This window comes from Bos grunniens, chromosome 28, assembly GCF_055505025.1.
Source record: "Bos grunniens cultivar Pamir isolate PY7600 chromosome 28, Bosgru_T2T1.0, whole genome shotgun sequence".
Lineage (NCBI taxonomy): Eukaryota > Metazoa > Chordata > Mammalia > Artiodactyla > Bovidae > Bos > Bos grunniens.
In genome coordinates, this window is record NC_141192.1 from 32,126,190 (window position 1) to 32,148,718 (window position 22,529).

The 22,529-nt window shown below is 39.8% G+C and overlaps 1 protein-coding gene across 5 annotated transcripts in view; it reads right to left on the reverse strand.

The window, feature by feature from the left end:
* The window catches only part of BICC1 (BicC family RNA binding protein 1), a 349,716-nt gene that overhangs the window by 238,653 nt on the left and 88,534 nt on the right, over window positions 1–22,529 (reverse strand). For all 5 annotated transcript variants that reach the window (XM_086382458.1, XM_086382457.1, XM_086382455.1 and 2 more), the window contains exon 2: window positions 5,610–5,656. Coding sequence is in view for 4 of the 5 variants with exons in the window: in XM_086382457.1 (XP_086238583.1) it covers window positions 5,610–5,656 (47 nt within the window). In the remaining variant the exon portion in view is untranslated. The remainder of the gene's footprint in view (window positions 1–5,609; window positions 5,657–22,529) is intronic.

The window sequence follows — 22,529 nt, forward strand, 5'->3', positions numbered from 1 at the left end:
ACTGATGCTGAAGCTGAAGCTGCAATACTTAGGCCACCTGATGCAAAGAGCCAACTCATTGGAAAAGACGGCAATACTGGGAAAGATTGAAGGCAAGAGGAGAAGGGGGTGACACAGGATGAGAAGGTTGGATGGTATCAATGACTCAATGGACATGAGTTTGAGCAAACTCCAGGAGATACTGGGAAGCCAGGCATGCTGCAGTCCAAGAGGTCACAAAGAGTCAGACACAACTTAGGGACTGTCAACAAATGTATAAACAGTAGTTTTCTTTCAAAGGTAGGATGACTAAGTAGACTTTTTTAAAAATGACTTGCTATATTGCTTCTCAGCCTTTTGGCTAAGATCAAGTGTAAAAATGACTTGCTATAAGGAAAGAAAAAGATTTAGTATAAGTGAAAGTGAAGTCACTCGGTTGTGTCCGACTCTTTGCGACCCCATGGACTGTATAGTCTACCAGGCTCTTCCGTCCATGGGATTTTCCAGGCAAGAATACTGGAGTGGGTTATCATTTCCTTCTCCAGGAAATCTTCCCAACCCGGGTCTCCCACGTTGTAGGCTTTACTGCTTTACCATCTGAGCCACCAGGGAAGTCTCTAGTATAAGTGACTAGGAAATTAAAATCTATAAATCAAACTGAGTATCAAAATGTGATAACATTTACAGTTTTACCAAATTTTTCTGACTATAGTAAATTTTATACAAAATCATTTCCTCCATTAAAAGATATTATAGGTTGAGCCATATCCCACAAAATTCATAATGTTGAAATCCTAACCACCAGTAAGTACCTCAAATGCGAACTGACTGGAAACTGGGTCACTGTAGATGTAATTATTGAGATAAGATCACTAGACTGAGCCCTAATCCAATAGTGCTGTTGTCCTTATAAAAAGGAGATATTTGGACACAGACAGACACACACGGGGAGAACTCCACATGCAGACATCAGGTTGAAGCTTCTAGAAGCCAGGAACACCAAAGATGGTGAGCAAATCTCCAGGAGCCAGGAGAGAGGCGTGGACCAGATTCTCTCTCAGCACTCAGAAGGCAGAGCCCTGCCCACACCTTGACCCTAAACTTCCAGCCTCCAGAACTGTGAGACAATCCATTTTATTGTGTGAGTCACTCAATCTGTGGTACACTTTTACAGCAGCCCTCAAGATAATACAAAAGGTTTCAAAGCATAATACAGAGACATTACCCTCTTGACCACATTATTTCTTCCTGACAATCTGCCTTTTGTTAGGCAGCACTTGTAAAATCAGTATTTCCTCCAGACACTCCTCCTCCCACCCCTATGACTACAGTTACATAAGGCCACATACATGAGTTTTCTCCTACAGCATGTGAGAACAAGTGACATACGACAGACCCATACCTGGACCTTAAGACCAGGGCACCTTCCACCTCCTCATCAGCTCACATGTGGCCATGGTAATGACCCAGCTTCAACCATATAGATGAGATACATGCCTTAAGGAACAATCAGTCATAGAAGAGATGTGGGTCTCTCACTGACAGCATGAGACAGCACTACCCACCAAGCTAGAATACTCTCCTTGGAATGTTACATCAAAGTAAAATAAAGAACTGTTCTTTAAGGCATGATATTGTTGGATGTATCTGCTATACCCTGTTATTCTTTTACCCCAATAGAGTATCAATGGAAATAAAACATTGTATGTGTGCACGCTAAGTTGTTTAAGTCGTGTCCAACTCTTTGTGACCCTATGGACTTAGCCCACTAGGCTCCTCTGTCCATGGGATTCTCCAGGCAAGAATACTGGAGTCGGTTGCTATGCTCTCCTCCAGGGGATCTTCCTGGCAATACACAGACAACGAAACAGTCTACAGAAAACCAGGAAGCTCTTTGAAATTAAGTAGTAGCTGTGACTCCAGGGGAGAATTTTAAGTGTAGAGTCAACTGAACAACTATACATTATGGCTCCAAATTTGACACAATAGATCTGATGATCCCAGCAGTTGTTAAACTATGTTTCAACCCTTTGTAGAAATCTAACCATTTTTACTCTTAAAGGTATTTAAAGTTTTATTTTTTCATTTTTGAAAATCATTAATGAAAATAGTTATCATATTGTTATAGTTTTACATATATTTTGACAAAAAAAAAAACAAAATAATACATAAAAGTCCTCCTCTTCCAATCCTCTCATCAGGAAGTGTGCATGCTCAGTCGCTTCAGTCATGTCCAACTCTTTGCTACCCTATGGACTGTAGCCTGCCAGGCTCCTCTGTCCATGGGATTCTCCAGACAGAAATACTGGAGTGGGTTGCCATGCCCTCCCCTCCAGGGGATCTTCCTGACCCAGGGATCGAATCCACAGCGTCTCCTGTATCTTCTGCATCACAGGTGGATTCTTTACCACTGAGCCATCCAGAAAGCCCATCAGGGAGAGCTAGTATGAATTCACGAGTTATACTTCCGGGCTTAGATCTTTTTAAAATCAGGATAATAATAAAAAAAAAAAATGAGGGGCAGGGATAGTCCAATTTTAAACTAAGCTCAAGGAGAGATTTTAATGTCAATGTCAGTTTGTGATACATACCCCCAGAGTCAAAATCCAAAAGACATCCTAAAAATAAGCATATATAACCTTCATATTTGCATTTCCCTGAAAGAAAAAAAGCATTTTTTCAAAGATGCTCACAACCAGCAATGTGGTTTATTTTTTGTTCCTAAATGTTTCCCCAAATGCTATTATTTTTAAATGGGAGATATGCAACTAAAAGAAAGTTCCTGGAGGACAATTCAATACTCCTCCTTTCCTTCATTCTAATGTAGACTGTAATTTATTCTTCTCTCTGGTCAAAACACTAAAAACTACTTTTCTGACATTTGAGCTGTTCCACTTTTATTAAGTTATAGGAGCTTTTTCCCATGGTAAGTATCCAAATCCAACACGGACCCTTGTTGTTCAGGAAGACACTCTTTATTGAGCTAAAGAAGAAAATGAGATTAAAAAGTGCTCCATTTAGTTACTCAGAGACTTCATTAACCTGTGATCAAAAATGGAATCGATGATTCCAACTCATGGTTTGTGGGATGCACATATGTTCCTGGATTCAGACATGTGTTTCCATTTAAACTGCTGGAATGTATACATAGCTCTGTAAAGAGTGATAAATATTAGCAAATCTTCTAAGAATGAAGGTCCTTTATGACCACATACACCATGTTTTGATTGTTTTTAAAATGTGAGTCATATAAAGCTGAACAGTCTGTTTTTTTATATCTCTTCACAAGTTAAAGAACTAAAAAAAAAAATCCTTCCATAGATTGCATCTATTTGTACCATCACAGACAAACCAAAGCAACTCTGTGATTTCTATTTGTCTTCTCTTTTCTTTGCCTTGTGGCAAGCCTACCCCAGCCAAAAGCAGAGATTCTGAATTGCCCAAGCATTGAGTACAAGCTGTACATGAACCAATGTCAGATAATACCAAGTAAGGGGGCTTCAGACATAGTACACAAATTTCAACAGCAGGAGCCTAAAAAGCAGGGGTGGAAAACCGTGGTCTGGCATATTCTACTTGGCCAGCACAGCAAATTTTTAATTAAATCCCTTTAGGAATGCACCCCCACCCCCATACAAAGAAGGTACTTCATCATACAGGACAGTAAACCTCACCTGCACTATGGAAATCTCAGATGATGCTTTGAAATGTGAACGCTGCATGACTTTCTCCACATCGGAGCTCTTCTCCATTCTGTTTCTTCACTCAGAATGCTCTTTCTACCCACCCAAGCCTATCCCTCCACTTGGCTAATTTCCACCCTTCAAAAGATCTCAAGAAGTCCTTTTTAATCTCCTCAAGTCCCAGTCAAGAGCTTAATCCTCTCTGGCCCAGACTCCCCTGCTATTTAGGCAGCTATATAATCAAACACCAGACTAATTCCTTTAGGGCGGGGACTACGCCTTGCTCATTTTGGTCTTTCCAGTGTTTTACACACAGCAGGTGGTAAACAAATATTTTCAGAATGAAGAAAGGGCAAGACCAGTATCAGCTCTGAAAATATTCACTTTTTATATCCTTGGAAGAAAATGCAGATGAATAATGAACTTGACAAAAAAAAGATCAGATCACACAGAAAGCAAGAGAGTAAAGAAGCTTACTTGTAAAAGCCACATCTGGTCACACAGGTATTTTCCAAAAGCTCGATGACCTACCACAGCGATATTTAACCACATCCAACGGCACCCCACTCCAGTACTCTTGCCTGGAAAATCCCATGGACGGAGGAGCCTGGTAGGCTGCAGTCCATGAGGTCGCTGAGGGTTGGACACGACTGAGCGACTTCACTTTCACTTTTCACTTTCATGCATTGGAGAAGGGAATGGCAAGCCACTCCAGTGTTCTTGCCTGGAGAATCCCAGGGACGGGGGAGCCTAGTCGGCTGCCGTCTATGGGGTGGCACAGAGTCGGACACGACTGGAGCGACTTAGCAGCAGCAGCAGCATAATTGCTACTGTGTGTCACACTGAGACAAACTGTATATTTGTTCCTACATACATGCTTTCTGGATACCAACAACAAACACAAATATCAATATAATAAACTCAAATGAACAAAAGAAAGAAGGATGGGAACTTCAGTCAACTTCTTGGCAAAGACAGACATCTTCCCTTACATAAAACACTTACTTTAAAACAGAGCTAACCAGAAAGTAATCAACTGCTCTCCACAGGATCTCAAATCACTTGCCATCAGTTTTACTCCTGTCTCCCTTTATGACTGCCCAGGCTGACTTCACTGAAGGTCAGCACTTACAGAGGGCCACCAGGGACACAACAGACAAGGTTACCAGTCTGAGCAGAGAGCTCACGTAAGCATCAGTCGTACGCATCAGATGCTTACCAGTCGTAAGCATCTTCTGTCGATTTTATCACCCCACCCATGGTCCTGCTTACCAGAAATGAAGCCTCTGACATGGCGGGAGGGTGAAATGTATGAAGACAGTAACATGGAGACTCACATTATCATATGTAAAATAGATAGCTACCATATGTAAAACAGACAGGAAACAGGAATCTGCTGGATGTCTCAGGAAACTCAAACAGGGGCTCTGCATCAACCTTGAGGGGTGGGATGGGGTGGGGTGGGGTGGGGAGGGAGATGGGAGGGAGGTTCAAAACGGAGGGGATATATGTATACCTATGGCTGATTCATGTTGAGGTTTGACAGAAAACAACAAAATTCTGCAAAGCAATTATCCTTCTATTTAAAAATAATTAAAAAAAAAAAGAACGAAAGAAATGAAGCCTCTGTAAGGGACTCCTCTCCAACTCCCTAGGACAGGTATGTGTTTAAGGAAGGAAGAAACAGGTAAAGAAGATAATCTGGTAGGAGATCTGGCAGTCCTCATCGCCTCCAATGGAAAACTTCATTAAGTTTGCCCAGAGGGAGCTGCCTTTGAAGGGTTAAGTCCCAAACAGCCTACCACCCTTTTCTTGCCCCGAGCATCTTCAGCTATAAACCTAGTCCCCTTCACAGAGAAGGGGAGCTTTCAGGGGCTTCCGGTGTAGCTGCTAAGACAGGTACATTTCTCTTAATCATTGCCAAGACAGGAGTAAAAAGTCACTTACCTTCTGAAAAAAGTCTTCCCCACTTTTGCCTTTTCCTTCCGCAGCAGCTGTAAATAAAAATGTATACATTTAAAATAGTTTCATTTTCCAATCTATGTATTCAAAACACTCTCAAGTATCAGCCACAAGAACACAAGAGGTAAACAAGATGCCAGCCTCGCTCTCCCCAAGCTCAGTCCCTGTTCACAGGCCTCATCTATGATATGAAATGGAAAATAAAACACTAATCCCATCAATCAGACATCTTTAGATACCTTCGCACTCTGTTTTCTGTCTGAAACCCTCATAAGTCTCTATTTTCACACACAGATGAAAGTGATCTTGTTTTTTTTCATAGTTAAGGAGCCTACACATATGAACAAATGCAACTACCAATAGAATCATCTGTACTGCTCTGAGTACTTCCTGTCTGGAATCAATTCCAAGCAAGAGATTGCCTTTTCAAGTGATGGCTCATCTGACAAGGCCTCCTCGGAGCTATTTCAGGTTTATGCTTTGCACTGACTATATAATCTACTTGGATTTCAGCTGGCATCATACATGACTTTAATTCACTCCTTTAGTCACATTTACTAAGAGAAAGACAGAAAAACAAGAGAATTACAAAGTCATGGTCAAGGTCCCAGACAACAAAATTTCACCTGAGATTAATTTAAAGGTTGTTGTATTTGAACATTTTTGTGTCTAAATGGTAGCCTACAAATAAAGGACAAGCCCAGTTTTATATGCGCAAAAGTTTTAAGGTCCTGTGGACATTTTCTTTTCAATCTTCAGAGAGAGGAGAACAAAGAGCTAATGGCATCTTGCTTGCAACAGCCTCAAATCACATCTTTCAGAATGTAAACACTAGGTCTCGGATTCAGGCAGGGGTAAAGAGTGGTTAACAGAAAAAGCCACCCCCTGGCCAGGACAGAGAAATGAGCTGGAGCAAGAACTTCTCTAAGTTGAAATCTGGAAGACTGGTACCCCAAACACCTAATGGGCAGTACCATCAAGGGACCCTACCTGTACGTGTGTGTGTGTGTGTGTGTGTGTGTGTGTGTGCGTGCACGCACGCCTGTATGTCTGTGTGACAAGTGCACTCGCTAAAGTTCCTGAAAACTCAAGAATTGTGGCCAATCAGTCCATTAAGTAGAGAATTCAAAATTCAAAGAAACCTTCTCTGCCCTGGAAAAACAGTATTAAAGTCTAAATTCTTTTGTCACCAACTTTAATTTCACAGTTAAATGTAAGATATTTTCTACTATTTTGTAAAACTGTGTATTTTTATTGACATGTTTTCATCTAAAAAGCAGAGCACAGAGTACACATTTCTGTGATTTTCAAAGAGAGTTTGGGAAATGTATAAAACAAGAGCTAAACAGAAATAATAAATTTAAAACTGTATTCTAATATGTGGCGGCTAAATAGTCCCTCAAAGATGTCATGTTCTCATCCCTGGAAACTGTGAATAAGTCACCTTATATATGCTAAAAGGATTTTGTGGGTGTGATTAAATTAAGACCTTGAGATGGGAAGTATATCCTGAATTATGCAGGTGGACCCACTGTAATCACGAGGAGCCCTTTTAAGAAGGGAGAAGGTCAGAATCCGAGAAGGCAATGCAACAAAAGAATCAGAGAGAGAGAAGGGCATTGATTGCAGAGTCAGAGCAGAGAAACTTACAGAGATGCTATACTGCTGGCTTTAAATGTGGAGGAGGGGCCACAAGCCAAGTAATACAGGCGCCCTCTAGAAGTTGGGAAAGGCAAGGATCTGGATTTTCCTCCAGGGTCTTTGGAGGAAGTGCAGCCTGGACAATACCTTAGGATAGCCCAAATAAAACACATTTCTGACTTCTGACCACCAGAACTGTAAGATAAAAAATTTATTTGTTACAGCAGAAAAGGAAACAAAAAACATAATTTCAATGCCATCTTAACTTCACTTTTTGCACAAACACATCATCAACAGGACAAACTGAGCACAGACACTGATGTGAGCATTTGAATCACACATTTCCACAGATTTTTACATTCTGGCTGCACCTTGTGGCATGTGGGATCTTAGTTCCCTGACCAGAGACCTAACTGCAACCCCTGTATTCAAAGTGGGGAGTATTAACCACTGGACCACCAGGGAAGTCACACAAATAAATTTTTTGCAGTTAACTCTACAAATTATGATTTTTTTCACTCTAACTAGGGAATACACCAATAGTGAATTCTTGAAAAAACATAAAGAAGCAATTTTGAACCAAAAAAAGAGAGAGAGAGAGAGAGAAAATAAGGTGAACACAGTTGGTCCTAGCCAGAGGGCCAGAAAGATAAAAGATCAGCACCCAAACCCAATGACAGGAATGCCCTGGGGACACCTCAACTCAGCTACGTCTTGGGCTGGCTTTATCTCTAAAGCTAAAAATAGTTTAAAGTCACTCCTGCTCCATGATACAACTGTGTGGCAATGAAAACTGCATACCAGGCCACAAAGATTAGACAGAAATTTTAGTGACATCAAGGGAATTCTTCTTTTAAAAAGAAATTTTAGGATCAAACGTAATATTCAAAAGCCTATCAAGCAGGGCAGATAAACGCTTTCACCCACAGGGGACTTCTTCACAACTTAAAATTCATCGGTTTAAATTTCATGATACAATGATGTTTTATTACAGAAACCAGAAACTTCCTTTAAGATACTTACTTTGCTCATGACAAACGCATTATGTCACAACCTTGAAATGCCCCTTCATGCCAAGTCCAGCTAAACAGACTTTACAGACCGGCCTTTCAATCCCTGGATGAATTAAAAGCTGGGGCGGGGGGAGGGGTGGAATTTCCTTAGTTACACACAAATTATAATTACGCTCCCAGGAAAACATCTAAAATTTAACCAGAAACCTGCACCTTTAGCAATCTTATGATTTGAGGGGCATCAAGAGAGGAGGGGAGCTGGAAATGGCACAATCGGTGCCATCAAAAATCTCTGGCTTTTTTCATTCCAAAATGTTTATGTACAAGAAACTCCAAATCTGAGCCTGAATCTCCCCTAAATCCTACAACAGTCCACTTCCTAAGCCCACAAGGACCTGGGACAAGCCTCTGGTTGGACTCATGGGTGGTCACGGTCTCTGGTTCAAACCAAGGTGAGTCCCAGTCGTCAGCCCTTTGCCGGGAGCATCCTTACCTCACCCCCAGGTTGCTGGGTCTCCTGCACTTCTACTGACTCCACACAAGCAAAGCTGCCAAGACCAGAGAAGTCAATCAAGGGAGAGCAACAATTCCCCCAAGTATTCTCTCCCCTCCCTAAGCAGGGATCCTTCTGTGCTCAAATTTGAGAATTCCGTACTCTAAACTCCTCAGGATTAAAATATCAACTCCTCTTGAATAAATTGAGAGACCGAGAAGGCGGAGGTTTGTGGAGTATTTCTTAGGTATATAAAATGTTCTTTCTATAGAAAGAAAAGTTCACTCTTTCTTTCCACAAGTACCTAAGTCTCATGCTGGTGACTCAACATAGGCCAGGCCCTGCCTTCATTCAGCTTACAACCTTGACCCATATATTCAAACCACCCAATGAGTGAGGTCCAAGGGAAAATTAAAACTCAGTTCTAGGGACAAGGGTCCCAAAGATCTTTTCACAGCCACCACTCCATCCAAGTTAAACTTATTAGAAATCTTAGCCACTCTTATTCTGGACAATGCACTAAAAAGCCAGTCATTTTATTCTTAACACTAGGACTGGGTAGCTACTGTTAGGACTCAAAATTAAAGGGTTCTTCCAGGGAGACCACTTGAGAGTTAGGTTGCAAGAAAAAATTGGAGGTGTGATAATATCTTGACACAATGATTTTTTTCATTACGTTTCGAGGGGAAAACATCGTCTTGTGAAATGAGCCAACCCAGACTTAATGTCATGGAGCTCCGTGACCTTTGAAAAGTCTGACTGTATTCTGTGGTACAACAGTTCTATCAAGCCTCACATTCTTATACACTGATATAGCCTCATCTTTTTCATTCACAGCAACATGAAAACACACGTAATGATTTAGCAGGCTTTTTCTAACTGTCCTTACAAAACAATTTCTGCCTGCCTGATGTTCCAAAAGTTAATCATTTGATGGTTAAAAAACCTTTGGAATCTTCCTGCCAATGAAAGCAATTGTCTTTATTTTCATGACACAGAATTCCAGGAATAAATTACTTCACTACTACTGAAACACGGCTTCATGGATTGTACAGGTAAAGCATTTCACATTTTAAGCTGAACAATTCATTTTTTATGTTTATTATAATTTCTCCAATGCTTTGGCCTATTTTATTTCATATTTCTGCTTCGTAAGAAATATGGGATGGCAAAAGCCACAGCCAATAAAAACAGCCAAAGTTGAGACAGGTGTAAACTATTACAATCCCCCAAACTACAGGGAAAGTCTAGTTAATTACTGAATTAAAGGTGAGGGCTCGATTTTCAATTCTTCGCAGGGCATATGGAAACTTATTCAAATACCCTTTTCATTCTGAAATGCTTTTCCATAACATCTGATGCTTTATACAGCCAAATCTAAAAACATAAGGGCCAAGGGTCATGCATTTCATATTTAAAATACAGTATGGAATAAAGTAATGGGTTTCTTCACCCTTGTGGAACCTGAGCAAGAAAAGACCAAATTCAAATTACAAAAAAATAACTGAGAAATACTTCTTTAAATCTGTTAAGATTCAGGACATTCCCCCCGTTTCCCCAAGTGTAGCAGATTTGCAACTAAGAAGGCTGCTGTATTTCAAGTTCACCTGAAAGACAACTATAACTGTTTAGCTAGTCTGATTCTCTTGCAAAAATATTTTACTAAGAATTTTTAAAACATGCACTTACTGTGTCTATTTAATCCATATGCTGAAAGAACTATACCATATATTTTATTCGGATATTACTCTTTTCAGAAAACTTGCCTACTATTTGGCTGATTCTGCTGAAAGAGGAATCAGCAACAGATGTCCAAGACGCAGTTTCTGTACACTCCCTTTTAAAAGGGAGTTTTAAAAGAACCTTTTAGAGAACCTTTTAAAGTTCTCCTTTAGTGAGAACTAAACCTTTCTCCGATGGGAATCTTTTAAAAATGCTTTTTTATTTGTTTGTTTGGCTGTGCCAGGTCTGAGCTGCAGTACACAGGATCTTTAGCTGCTGCATGTAGGATCTGCTTCCCTGACCAGGGATTGAACCCAGGCCCCCTGCGTTGGGAGTGCAGAGTCTTGGCCAATGGACAACCAGGGAAGTCTTTAGAGAACTTTTTATGTTCAGTAACCATATCTAACAGTCTAGACTGGCATGCAAAGCTCTAACAATTGACTGAAGTAATAGTAGACATTAAGTCAATTTTTAAAGTTTCTTCAGTTCTCAATCAAAGTCTCTCAAATACTCCAGCCAGCTAAAGAACATCTCCCAGTTTAAACTCCAGCAGTAAGAAGTATCATTTGAAGGTAGTATATCATAGTTAAGTGGGATGATGTTCAGACCTCATCTTTCCTAAAACTCCTTACCTGCTTCCTAAGTCCACTGAGAACAAATCAAATTCACTCACCCTGAAAAAACAAAAAAATCATGTAGGCCTACCAAAAAAATTCAAGAAACAGCCAAAAATTAAAATAAATTTTATCTTAAGAGTGGCTGGGTATTTAAGGATGGTTTCTTCAGCTTCGGATTTATCCTTAAGATACTGTTTCATTATTGTAGTTTAAAAAAATTCCCATGTTCAAAAATGCAATAAATTGTTTAAGGGGACTGGGATTACAAAACAAGACATACAACATGGTCAATTCTATATTTAAGTATACATGTATACACATACATATAATGTATATGCTAGAGGGAAAAAAAAACTTAAAGGATAAACACCAAAATATTAACAAGTGTTATTTGAGTGGTTGAATTCTTGGGTTATTTATCACTTCCTTCTTTGCATTTTTCAGAACGCCTTTAAATAGCTTGAATAAATAGGTTTCAGTAGCCTTCAATTAGGGGGAAAAATCAGGTTAACAGTCATTTGAACCCTTTTTGAGAGAACTAAGATTTTACCATCACTGGAGCCACATTTCCAGCCCAACACATATAACAGAATCTGATAAACGTCTAAGTCAAATGTGCACATAAGTTACCTAAGGAGAAAAATGACTAACAGACTAATGTAATAGGACAGTTAACAGCCCACAAAACCACGCCTGGCACTGAACATCACAGGCCTTAATTAACCTAGCACTTTCTAGACTGAAATACTGATTTATGTGCAACTGATTCTGAGTAAAAAAGTTTGAACAATGCCTAGAGTTCACAACTGAAAACACTTAAATAATCCAATATTTGGAAAACCTCTGAGTCACATCCAAATATAACAGCTAAACAAAAGACAGAAGGAGATGCTCTCTAAAATGCATGAACCAGGGGAGAACTTATTTATTATGTTTCTCATTTTATATATGTTATACTTTAAGAGAAGGCCATTTTTGGTGATGGAAGGTAACTAGAAGAAAGGAAGGCCATTTTTTTATTGAAAGGGCATATCAAATGAAATATGAGCTAAAACAGATAACTTAACCTGTTATATTTATGTTGTATTTAGATTCACCACATTCTAAAAGGGTTCAGTTTTAGGTCTTACGTTTAGATCTTTAATCCATTTTGAGTTTATTTTTGTGTATGGTGTTAGAAAGTGTTCTAGTTTCATTCTTTTACAAGTGGTTGACCAGTTTTCCCAGCACCACTTGTTAAAGAGATTGTCTTTAATCCATTGTATATTCTTGCCTCCTTTGTCAAAGATAAGGTGTCCATATGTGCCTGGATTTATCTCTGGGCTTTCTATTTTGTTCCACTGATCTATATTTCTGTCTTTGTGCCAGTACCATACTGTCTTGATAACTGTGGCTTTGTAGTAGAGCCTGAAGTCAGGTAGGTTGATTCCTCCAGTTCCATTCTTCTTTGTCAAGATCGCTTTGGCTATTCGAGGTTTTTTGTATTTCCATACAAATTGTGAAATTATTTGTTCTAGCTCTGTGAAGAATACTGTTGGTAGCTTGATAGGGATTGCATTGAATCTATAGATTGCTTTGGGTAGTATACTCATTTTTACTATATTGATTCTTCCAATCCATGAGCATGGTATATTTCTCCATCTATTAGTGTCCTCTTTGATTTCTTTCACCAGTGTTTTATAGTTTTCTATATATAGGTCTTTAGTTTCTTTAGGTAGATATATTCCTAAGTATTTTATTCTTTCTGTTGCAATGGTGAATGGAATTGTTTCCTTAATTTCTCTTTCTGTTTTCTCATTATTAGTGTATAGGAATGCAAGGGATTTCTGTGTGTTGATTTTATATCCTGCAACTTTACTATAGTCATTGATTAGTTCTAGTAATTTTCTGGTGGAGTCTTTAGGGTTTTCTATGTAGAGGACCCACCTCCCAGAATATTGGAAATAAAAGCAAAAATAAACAAATGGGACCTAATTAACCTTAAAAGCTTCTGCACATCAAAGGAAACTATCAGCAAGGTGAAAAGACAGCCTTCAGAATGGGAGAAAATAATAGCAAATGAAGCAACTGACAAACAACTAATCTCAAAAATATACAAGCAACTCCTACAGCTCAACTCCAGAAAAATAAATGACCCAATCAAAAAATGGGCCAAAGAACTAAATAGACATTTCTCCAAAGAAGACATACAGATGGCTAACAAACACATGAAAAGATGTTCAACATCACTCATTATCAGAGAAATGCAAATCAAGACCACTATGAGGTACCATTTCACACCAGTCAGAATGGCTGCGATCCAAAAGTCTACAAATAATAAATGTTGGAGAGGGTGTGGAGGAAAGGGAACCCTCTTACACTGTTGGTGGGAATGCAAACTAGTACAGCCACTATGGAGAACAGTGTGGAGATTCCTTAAAAAACTGGAAATAGAACTGCCTTATGATCCAGCAATCCCACTGCTGGGCATACACACTGAAGAAACCAGAAGGGAAAGAGACACGTGTACCCCAATGTTCATCCCAGCACTGTTTATAATAGCCAGGACATGGAAGCAACCTAGATGTCCATCAGCAGATGAATGGATAAGAAAGCTATGGTACATATACACAATGGAGTATTACTCAGCCATTAAAAAGAATACATTTGAATCAGTTCTAATGAGGTGGATGAAACTGGAGCCTATTATACAGAGTGAAGTAAGCCAGAAGGAAAAACACCAATACAGTATACTAACGCATATATATGGAATTTAGAAAGATGATAACAATAACCCTGTGTACGAGACAGCAAAAGTGACGCTGATGTATGGAACAGTCTTATGGACTCTGTGGGAGAGGGAGAGGGTGGGGAGATTTGGGAGAATGGCATTGAAACATGTAAAATATCATGTATGAAACGAGATGCCAGTCCAGGTTCAATGCACGATACTGGATGCTTGGGGCTGGTGCACTGGGACGACCTGGAGGGATGGTATGGGGAGGGAGGAGGGAGGAGGGTTCAGGAGGGGGAGCACATATATACCTGTGATGGATTCATTTTGATGTTTGGCAAAACTAATACAATTACGTAAAGTTTAAAAATAAAATAAAATTTTAAAAAAATAAATAAATAAATAAATAAATAAAAGGGTTCAGTTTTAGAACTAAAACTGAAAGAACTAGTTCAGTTTAGAACTAAAACTCTAAAAGGCTAAGAGTTTTAAAGAAAAGAGATGGATAATCTATGATACCTGGGCTAAGAGCATAGGCCATTACCTGAATGATACCTACACCAAAAATCCAAGACATCCATTGAGGCTATTTTTTTCATTTCCCACCAAAGTTTTAACAGAACTAACAGGGATGCCAAATATTACGATGGGGGTGAGAAGTCCTTTTATCTCTTCTATTAATGGTGGGCCACGGATGCCTCTTTCAAGTTAATACCCGCTAACTCAAACAATTAAGTCCTTTGCAGACTACACATCTCAATATTCAGATCTCAGGGAAATTTTTTTTCACATTCAATCTCTCAGGGCAATAAAGCTCTATCAATATTTCAGAGCTGAGAACAAGCTAAGACAGTGGAGGCCCTGCCACACGCAGGGCAGTCTAGGAGTCTCGGGCATAGGCCAGTGTTCTATCATATACGGGCTTTAGTTTCAGAAAGTATCTGTTGCCGTCAAACATAAGAAAACAAATATTCACCAACATTTACATTATATTATCCATTGCTTCAAACACACTTGAACTCTTCAAGAAACTTGGCTAAGAGTTTATTCAGACTTCAAATTTATTGGCCTGATAATGAAGACTTCGTTGAGGGCTGATGACCCTAACATACATAATGGACTCTGAGTCCAGTTAACAGAAACTTTGGTCATGTCAAATGTCTTGCATTCACACCCTATTCCTTCTTACATAAGCAATCTCTGAAGCATCATTTTTAGTCTGGCCTGTGGTCACAAACACTATTTGATGACTTGAGTATTTACACAATATTTTTTTTAAGCAACACTCTTCTAGCTTTATCAGATCCTAAAGGATGTTCATGGCCTTTATAGAGCTCACAAGGACTCTGCCACAGAGCTGTGCTATGGCTACTGAGTGCTTGAAATGTGGCTCGTATGAACCCAGATGTGCTGAAAGAATTAAAAACACAGTGGGTTTCAAAGACAATGCAAAAGAAAGCAAAAACCTCATTAACTGATTATATGTTGAAAGTGTACCATATTTATATATTGGGTTAAAGGAAACAATATTAAAATTTACTGCACTTGTTTTATGGAGAAGGCAATGGCACCCCACTCCAGTACTCTTGCCTGGAAAATCCCATGGGTGGAGGAGCCTGGTGGGCTGCAGTCCGTGGGGTCACTAAGAGTCAGACACGACCTAGAGACTTCACTTTCACTTTTCACTTTCATGCACTGGAGAAGGAAATGGCAGCCCACTCCATGTTCTTGCCTGGAGAATCCCAGGGACGGGGGAGCCTGTGGGCTGCCTTCTGTGGGGTCGCACAGAGTCGGACACGACTGAAGCGACGCAGCAGCAGCACTTGTTTTATTTTTCACGTCATTAGAAAATGTTAAATTACATCGTGGTTCATATCCCATTTCCATGTCACAATGCTCCTACAGTGGACAATAACTCTGCTACTACCCACAGAGGACTAAAAAGATTCAAGCAGAGATCACAGTTCAGGTCTGAAGGACCAAAAACAATGAATACTTCCAAACAGGAGGAGTCCTCGGCAGCTTGAAATCCAAGCTGTATCTGTCTTAACCCCCTAGGAACATTTTAAAGGAAAAAGCAAAAGGTTACCTGGTGTTGGTGGAGGTGGTGGGAGGGGTAAGGAATTAGAGTAGTTTGAATAAAATACGTAACATTAATAACCATTTCCTTAATGCCCAGCTTTGGCCCAACCCAAAACTATTTAAGAGTTTATGTAGATGGTTATTTCACAAATGAAATTTATATTTCTTTTGTGTTTGTAGTAACATGGCAATGAGCACGCCAACTGGTTTTAAATTAGAACCAAATGTGTTTCGGGCATGTTTAAAGTTCAGGTTATCTGCAGAAATCTGTGGGTGATCTATTTGCTATTCTCCCCTCCGAAATGGGCACATGGGTGGAAGGGTATACAGATGTGCTTCCTTTCATCAGGGCTTCTTCAATTCATTTTAACTCTGGAAGACTCATTCATTGATTCATTTAGACAATACTTATTTAGCACCTGCAGAATATACAGAGGGATCAAAATTATGGAGTCAGAGAAAACTGGGTTCACCTCTAGGTTTGCCATTGACTGTAACTCCAAGTGACTTAGTCTCCCAAAGGCTCTATTTTCACCTTCAAAAATGTAAATACACACTCCATAAGAATTTTAAAAATGGTGACCTGCAACTTTGACCTCAAAGAACCTACATCTTACCTGTAAGTTCTTTGAGGTCAGTAATTTAAAATGCCAAGAGTACTCTAAAAGGTTGGACATTACGTAGGAGTCATAGATTACAGGAATTCAAAGTACAGATGTGGTAGGGAGCTTCTAAGCTGCCTGTTTAACATGGGAAAGGACTGAGACACATCTCACAAGGGGAGATGTGGAAAGTGAAATCTGGGCAGAGAAAATGCGGTGGCTACCCATGCCTGTTTATCAAAAGCTTCAGCTTCCCTTTTATGTGCTTCAGAGCACTTAAAATAGAACCTCTGGGCTTCTCTGGGAGTCCAGGGATTAGGACTCTGCACTTCCAATGCAGAGGGCAGGGATTCAATCCCTGGTCAGGGAACTAAGATCTCACATGCTGCACAGCATGGCCAAAAACTAATAATAAGTAGTAGCAAGGCTTGGGGTTCTGCTGTCCCACCTCCCCACAGTGGGAATCGGTAGCACCACACTAGGAATTTCGGGGACAGCAGTGGCATTAAGGGAATGACTTATGGGGCAACAGACTTGAGGTGCCCTTTGGCTTTTAAGTCTTCTTGGCAGTACAGAATCCAATGGGAAGACAAACAGAAAAAGGGGAGACAGTGGAAAGGCAGTGGTACAGACGATGCCTGCGGCAGTCCAAAAGGAAGACAAGCCTTTGCACAAAACAGACAGATCTGAACCTATCTGAAGGTCATTAAGAAAAACTCCACATACAGCAATATTGGTGATGCTACATACCACTGCACTTACGTACTAAATCCAGTATTAAATGAGTGTCTAGCTGTCCACTCTTCTATGACTTTAGAAATTGTACCAACAGAATGTTATTGACCTGCCACTCCTAACAACTATTATGCAAGACTGTAATTCTCACTGCAAGGAGAACTCCACCTCTGGCAATGTACCCTCTCTACACTTTCACTTTCTCCACAAAATTAACCTATTCCAGGCACATTCTTTACGATCTGAGCCACTTGAGAAGCCCAGTGAACTACCACATGGACAAGGAATTCACACGGCCTTTCCATAATCTTTTACGTTGTCAATACATTTAACTGCATCACAAAATTTATCTTGTTTCTCTGGATGCTCCCACTGGCACGAAGAAGGGAGATCTACTGAAGCAAAAAAAAAAAAAACCAACTGGACCAGGGCTTTCTCAGGTTCCAGGGGATTGTAGTTATAGCAACTTGGAAGACATATTGGAGGAGAAGAGTGCTCATAAAAAAAATTGCCCTCCGATCCCATAGAATTTTATTCACTGTGGTATCCTAGGAATACGCATTTTTATAAACATGCTGGATAATTCTCACATATAGTTATGTCTCAAGCACTGTGACATTCCCAAAATTATGTGGTGACGCCAGTGCTTTCCTTTCCAAACTATCAAACTGGTTTTCTATCATCCTAGCTAAGTTGCCCATGACCATCCACTGCACTTTTTACCGGAACCCCAGGACTATAGAGAAATACAATTATTCTGAGGCAGGTAAAGGGTTTAAATCTGACAACCTCAGTCATTCTTGGCACTGAGGCCATCCCAATGCTCTGAATGTTCAGCCTAATTCTTTACAGCCCAGAGAAGTTTTCAGGACTCACTAACGGATGGTAGAAGTGGTCACAGGCCTAACTTTTATTAAAACTGCTTCCAGCCCTTTCTAAACCTGCTCTACTCAAGGTCTGTTGAGTGAACACTGCCTCACATTGCATCTCATTAGAAGAGATCTCTAGGGCTAATAATAATCAGCACGTGTCCAGAGGCCTGGAGGACGTTTTCCCACACTCAAGAGGACCGGCTTATGATCTACAAGTTTATGAATGAGCTCAGAAATGCCAAAGCAAGACAGCAAAGGTAGTCATTCAGAGAGAATCTAACCTACAACCCCACAGGTCCTGCTGCCCCTGCCAGCTGCACACTTCCACATTCTGTAAAACGTGGCTGTGTATAATCAAGTTACTACAGATCCCAGCATCCTCATTCAGAACACCTAGGAAAACATTTAAAGGAGCTCTTATTTCTTAAACTCAGCACTTTGCTGCCGATAAATCACAAGCGTGCTTTTAGGAGATTAAGCCGATCCCCTCCTCCCAAAACACTGGGTTTGAAGAAAGATTAAACTCTTTGAGGGCTAAGCCATCAATTCTCATCTCTGAAAAGAATCATTTGTTTTTGTTAAAACTGATCGAAATCTAACATCTGATTATAATTTGTTCCATTTAAAGGCCTTGGTTGGTTAACATGAATTCATTTTTCATCAGTAGGCAGGAAACCACCTTTAAATGTGGTTTTCATCTCAAACAATGCTTGAGGAGTAATTTTAAGGTAATAGTCTTTGGCCTTGGATAAAAGTTATAACCGATATCATTACCTCTATTTCCTTTCATAAAATACGTGTGTATATTTATGATGCAAACATGGTGGTCATATTCTAACCCATAGCTTTATTCTTCTTCCCAGAATTGTAACTTTGGTTAAGGATCACATTCTATCTCAATTAAAACGAATCTTCTGTAACAGCACCACGGGTCTGGACGTGTTCATTTTCTTCGGCAGTTCTATCTTCTCACGAGCTTTTTGTCCTCTGTTTACTTTGGAGAGTTTAAACTCATTTTTCTTAAGTTCAAGTTCAAGGAACTAAATGTCTCAGGCTTTGATTATTCACCAGTCTCAAAATACTCCAGCTTTTCCAGAGAGGCTCTGTCAAGCTCTGGGTGTTCATAGTTAAAAAGCACCTCTCCCGAAACAAAGTGTAAAATACTCTAGATTATCTTTCTGATTTTGCTAAATCTGTTCAGGTTAATTTCAGAATGGTGTGAAAATAAACTCTTGATTACGTAAGAGGTCAGATACAATACCTCAACCCATCCTCTTTTTAAATGGTGTATTTTCCCTGAGAATTTATAAAGATTTTATCTCAAGTAAAGGTTTTATCATTTATAAAACTATGTTACAATTACCACAAAATTCAGAAATACCACAAGCACCAATAAGGATATAGTGCTTGCACAGTAAGTATAAATTCATGTAATCATCTTGGAAAATAACTGGGTTTACACAAAGAATAACTGTAATTCTATTTCTGGGAGACCAGGTCCTAAGAATACAATCCAAAACATGAAATAAAGAGGAAAAACTATCAGCACAAATGAGTTCACTTTAGTAACGTTTAAAATAAGCAAAATGCACGAAGAAAGCAAGAGGAGAATTAAGAAAATTTAGACATAGGCACTTATTCAATTTTTTTAAAGTTATATGAAAAGATGGGTTTGATGATTTGCAAAAGATGAAGCAGTCAGGAAAAAGTGATTACAATACACTATTCAGTAAAAAAAATTAATAAGTATGATTTTTAAATGGATCATAAAACTGTATGTGAAATATCATTACAACTATTAAGTTAAATATTCTTTAAGTGAAAGTGTTAGTCACTGGGTCACGTCTGACTCTTTGCAACCTCATGGACTGTAGCTGGGCAGGCTCCTCTGTCCATGGAATTCTCCAGGCAAGAATACTGGAGTGGGTAGCCATTTCCTTCTCTAAGGGATCTTCCTGATCCAGGGATCGAACCTAGGTCTTCTGCATTGCAGGCAGATTCTTTAGGGTCTGAGCCACCAGTGAAGCCCCATTATTCATTAAACATACATACAAAAACTAGGGACACTCATTAAAAGATCAAAATGTGTATGCCATGAAAGAATATGATTACTACATTATTTTATAGTGTTATAAACTGTTTTCATTTCCCAATTTTTCTTGGGATATAGCTGCAGTACTCTGAAAATGACCCCCAAAAAGTATAGACACACATATCCATGACGGCAAACCACTTAAGAGTTTTTATCATAAGTCGAATCATTTTTTAATTATCTCCCTTGAGAAAATAAGGACTTTATGGATTTGTATTTACTCATCTATCTAACTAAACCCAGTCAACTCTGGATTTCCAAAGGCTATTTTAAGATTAACAAAATCAAGAGGAGGGATGGATAAATTGGGAGATTGGGGCTGGCATATACACACTACTATATATATATAATAGATAACTAATAAGAACCTACTGAATATCATAGGGAACTCTACTCAATAATCTATAAAAATCTAAATGGGAAAAGAATCTAAAAAAGAATAGACGTATGTAAAAGTGAATCACTTGGCTGTATACCTGAAATGAATACAACATTGTAAATCAACCATACTCCAATTGAAAAAAAAAAAAAAAGGAAGGTTGAAGTTAAAACAAATCTTGTACTGCAAAACAGTACAAAATCTACCCAAGGCAGGATGCTCACCTTCAAGTAATTCATGCCAAGCTCCTCCCACTACTGTGAGTTAGAGACAGCCTCCACTTTCCCACTGCCTGGCCCTCTCCCCCGTACAAGGCAGTCAGCTTAATTGTACCTACTCAGTGGCTATAAACAGAACACTACAGCTGCGGCACTTCCAAATAAGCACTTTACGAATGCAGTCAGGAGCCAACAAAATGAATTTGAAAAACGGGGTGCTATGTTACATGCCTGTCATAGCTGCAAGGGCTGCGAGTCAACTTCTCAAAATAGCGCTGCTGCTCACACGCCCGAGAAACTCCCCCTCACACTCACAAGCAGAGACAAGGGGGTCAAGGGAAGAGCAGAGAGTTCACCTCTAGCATTGAAGAAAGAACATTTTGAGCTTCTGCGGATGTATCTTAAAGTAATTCGCAAGCAATCTTAGCCCAAATTAAGTTCCAAAATGTAAGGAATCACAAAACAAGACACACAGGTGTTCCCTCCCACCCGTTCTACCAGATTTTGCAAAGGCGATCGTAATGTCATTGGCTCAAGTAAGATGTTGTCTGGAAGACACTCAAATGGCTACAGTTTATGAAGAAATTCCCATCTGAAAAAAGGTCTCCTGGACTCACCACTGTCCTGCCCCTGAGATGGAGGGAAGCTAGTCTCAGATTTTTTTAAACGAGATGCTCCTTGGGCAGGCAATCCACACTGATCTGCTACTGTGTCCATCCCTCATCAAGGTGGAGATGATGGAAAAGGAAGAGAACAGATAAGCAAAAGAAAATTCAGAAGAATTGTCCAAAATCATTTGAAGGACTTACAGTTTGGAAGAAAATCAACAGCAGACCCTCCTCTAAAGATAGGGACTCAAAATCTCACTGCTCCCTACTTTATTCACTACCATCTTCCTCCCAAAGAAGAAAAATGAACAATGGCAAAAGAGATGGCAAAGAATATTATCCCGATTTGAACCCAAAACTAGTAATCAGCCATATGTGGAATACTGCATGTATTTCTCATCATGACACCTGAAGAAAGGACTGTGTCTGAAGAAAGCCAATTCATAAAATGAACAAGATATTTATTAGAGGATATTTTTCCTCTCACAAAGTTTTCTGTGGAAACTTTCATTCTAGGAAGGAGAAATTGAGTGCACCATACAAATGCATTGGTAACACTGTAAAAAGTATGAAGAGAGACAAAGGTCTGTCATATTCTGGGAAACACACTCTGTGTATTGTAGAAAAAAATCACCACCTCCTCCTCCTGAGAAACACTGCTAAGTGCTGCTTTATATGCGGTGAGCACCTAGGAAAATTGGTGGCAGAGCCTAGAAACAGAACCAGGAGCAAGAACAACTCAGAGCAATTCATGCACACCATGGTCCACCAGGAGGGCCTGTGTTTGGACAAGCTGGGTGTCCGTGGGGTTAAAGAGCACACAGCTCAACTCCTGAGGACACGTCAGCCTTTCGGAGACAACTCTAGGTGCTGAACGTTCAGAACACGGGAACAATACCATCTTCTCGCTGCATCTTACAACCTCCCCACCGGTTCAGCTTCCCTTCCTGTTCTTTCCACTCAGCAACAAGGTGGAAAAGGAATCTGCTCCTCAGTCTCTTGACAAAAGAAAGTGACAATGAAAGTGAAGTAGCTCAGTCGTGTCCGACTTTTTGCGACCCCATGGACTACAGCCTACCACACTCCTCTGTCCATGGGATTCTCCAGGCAAGAGTGCT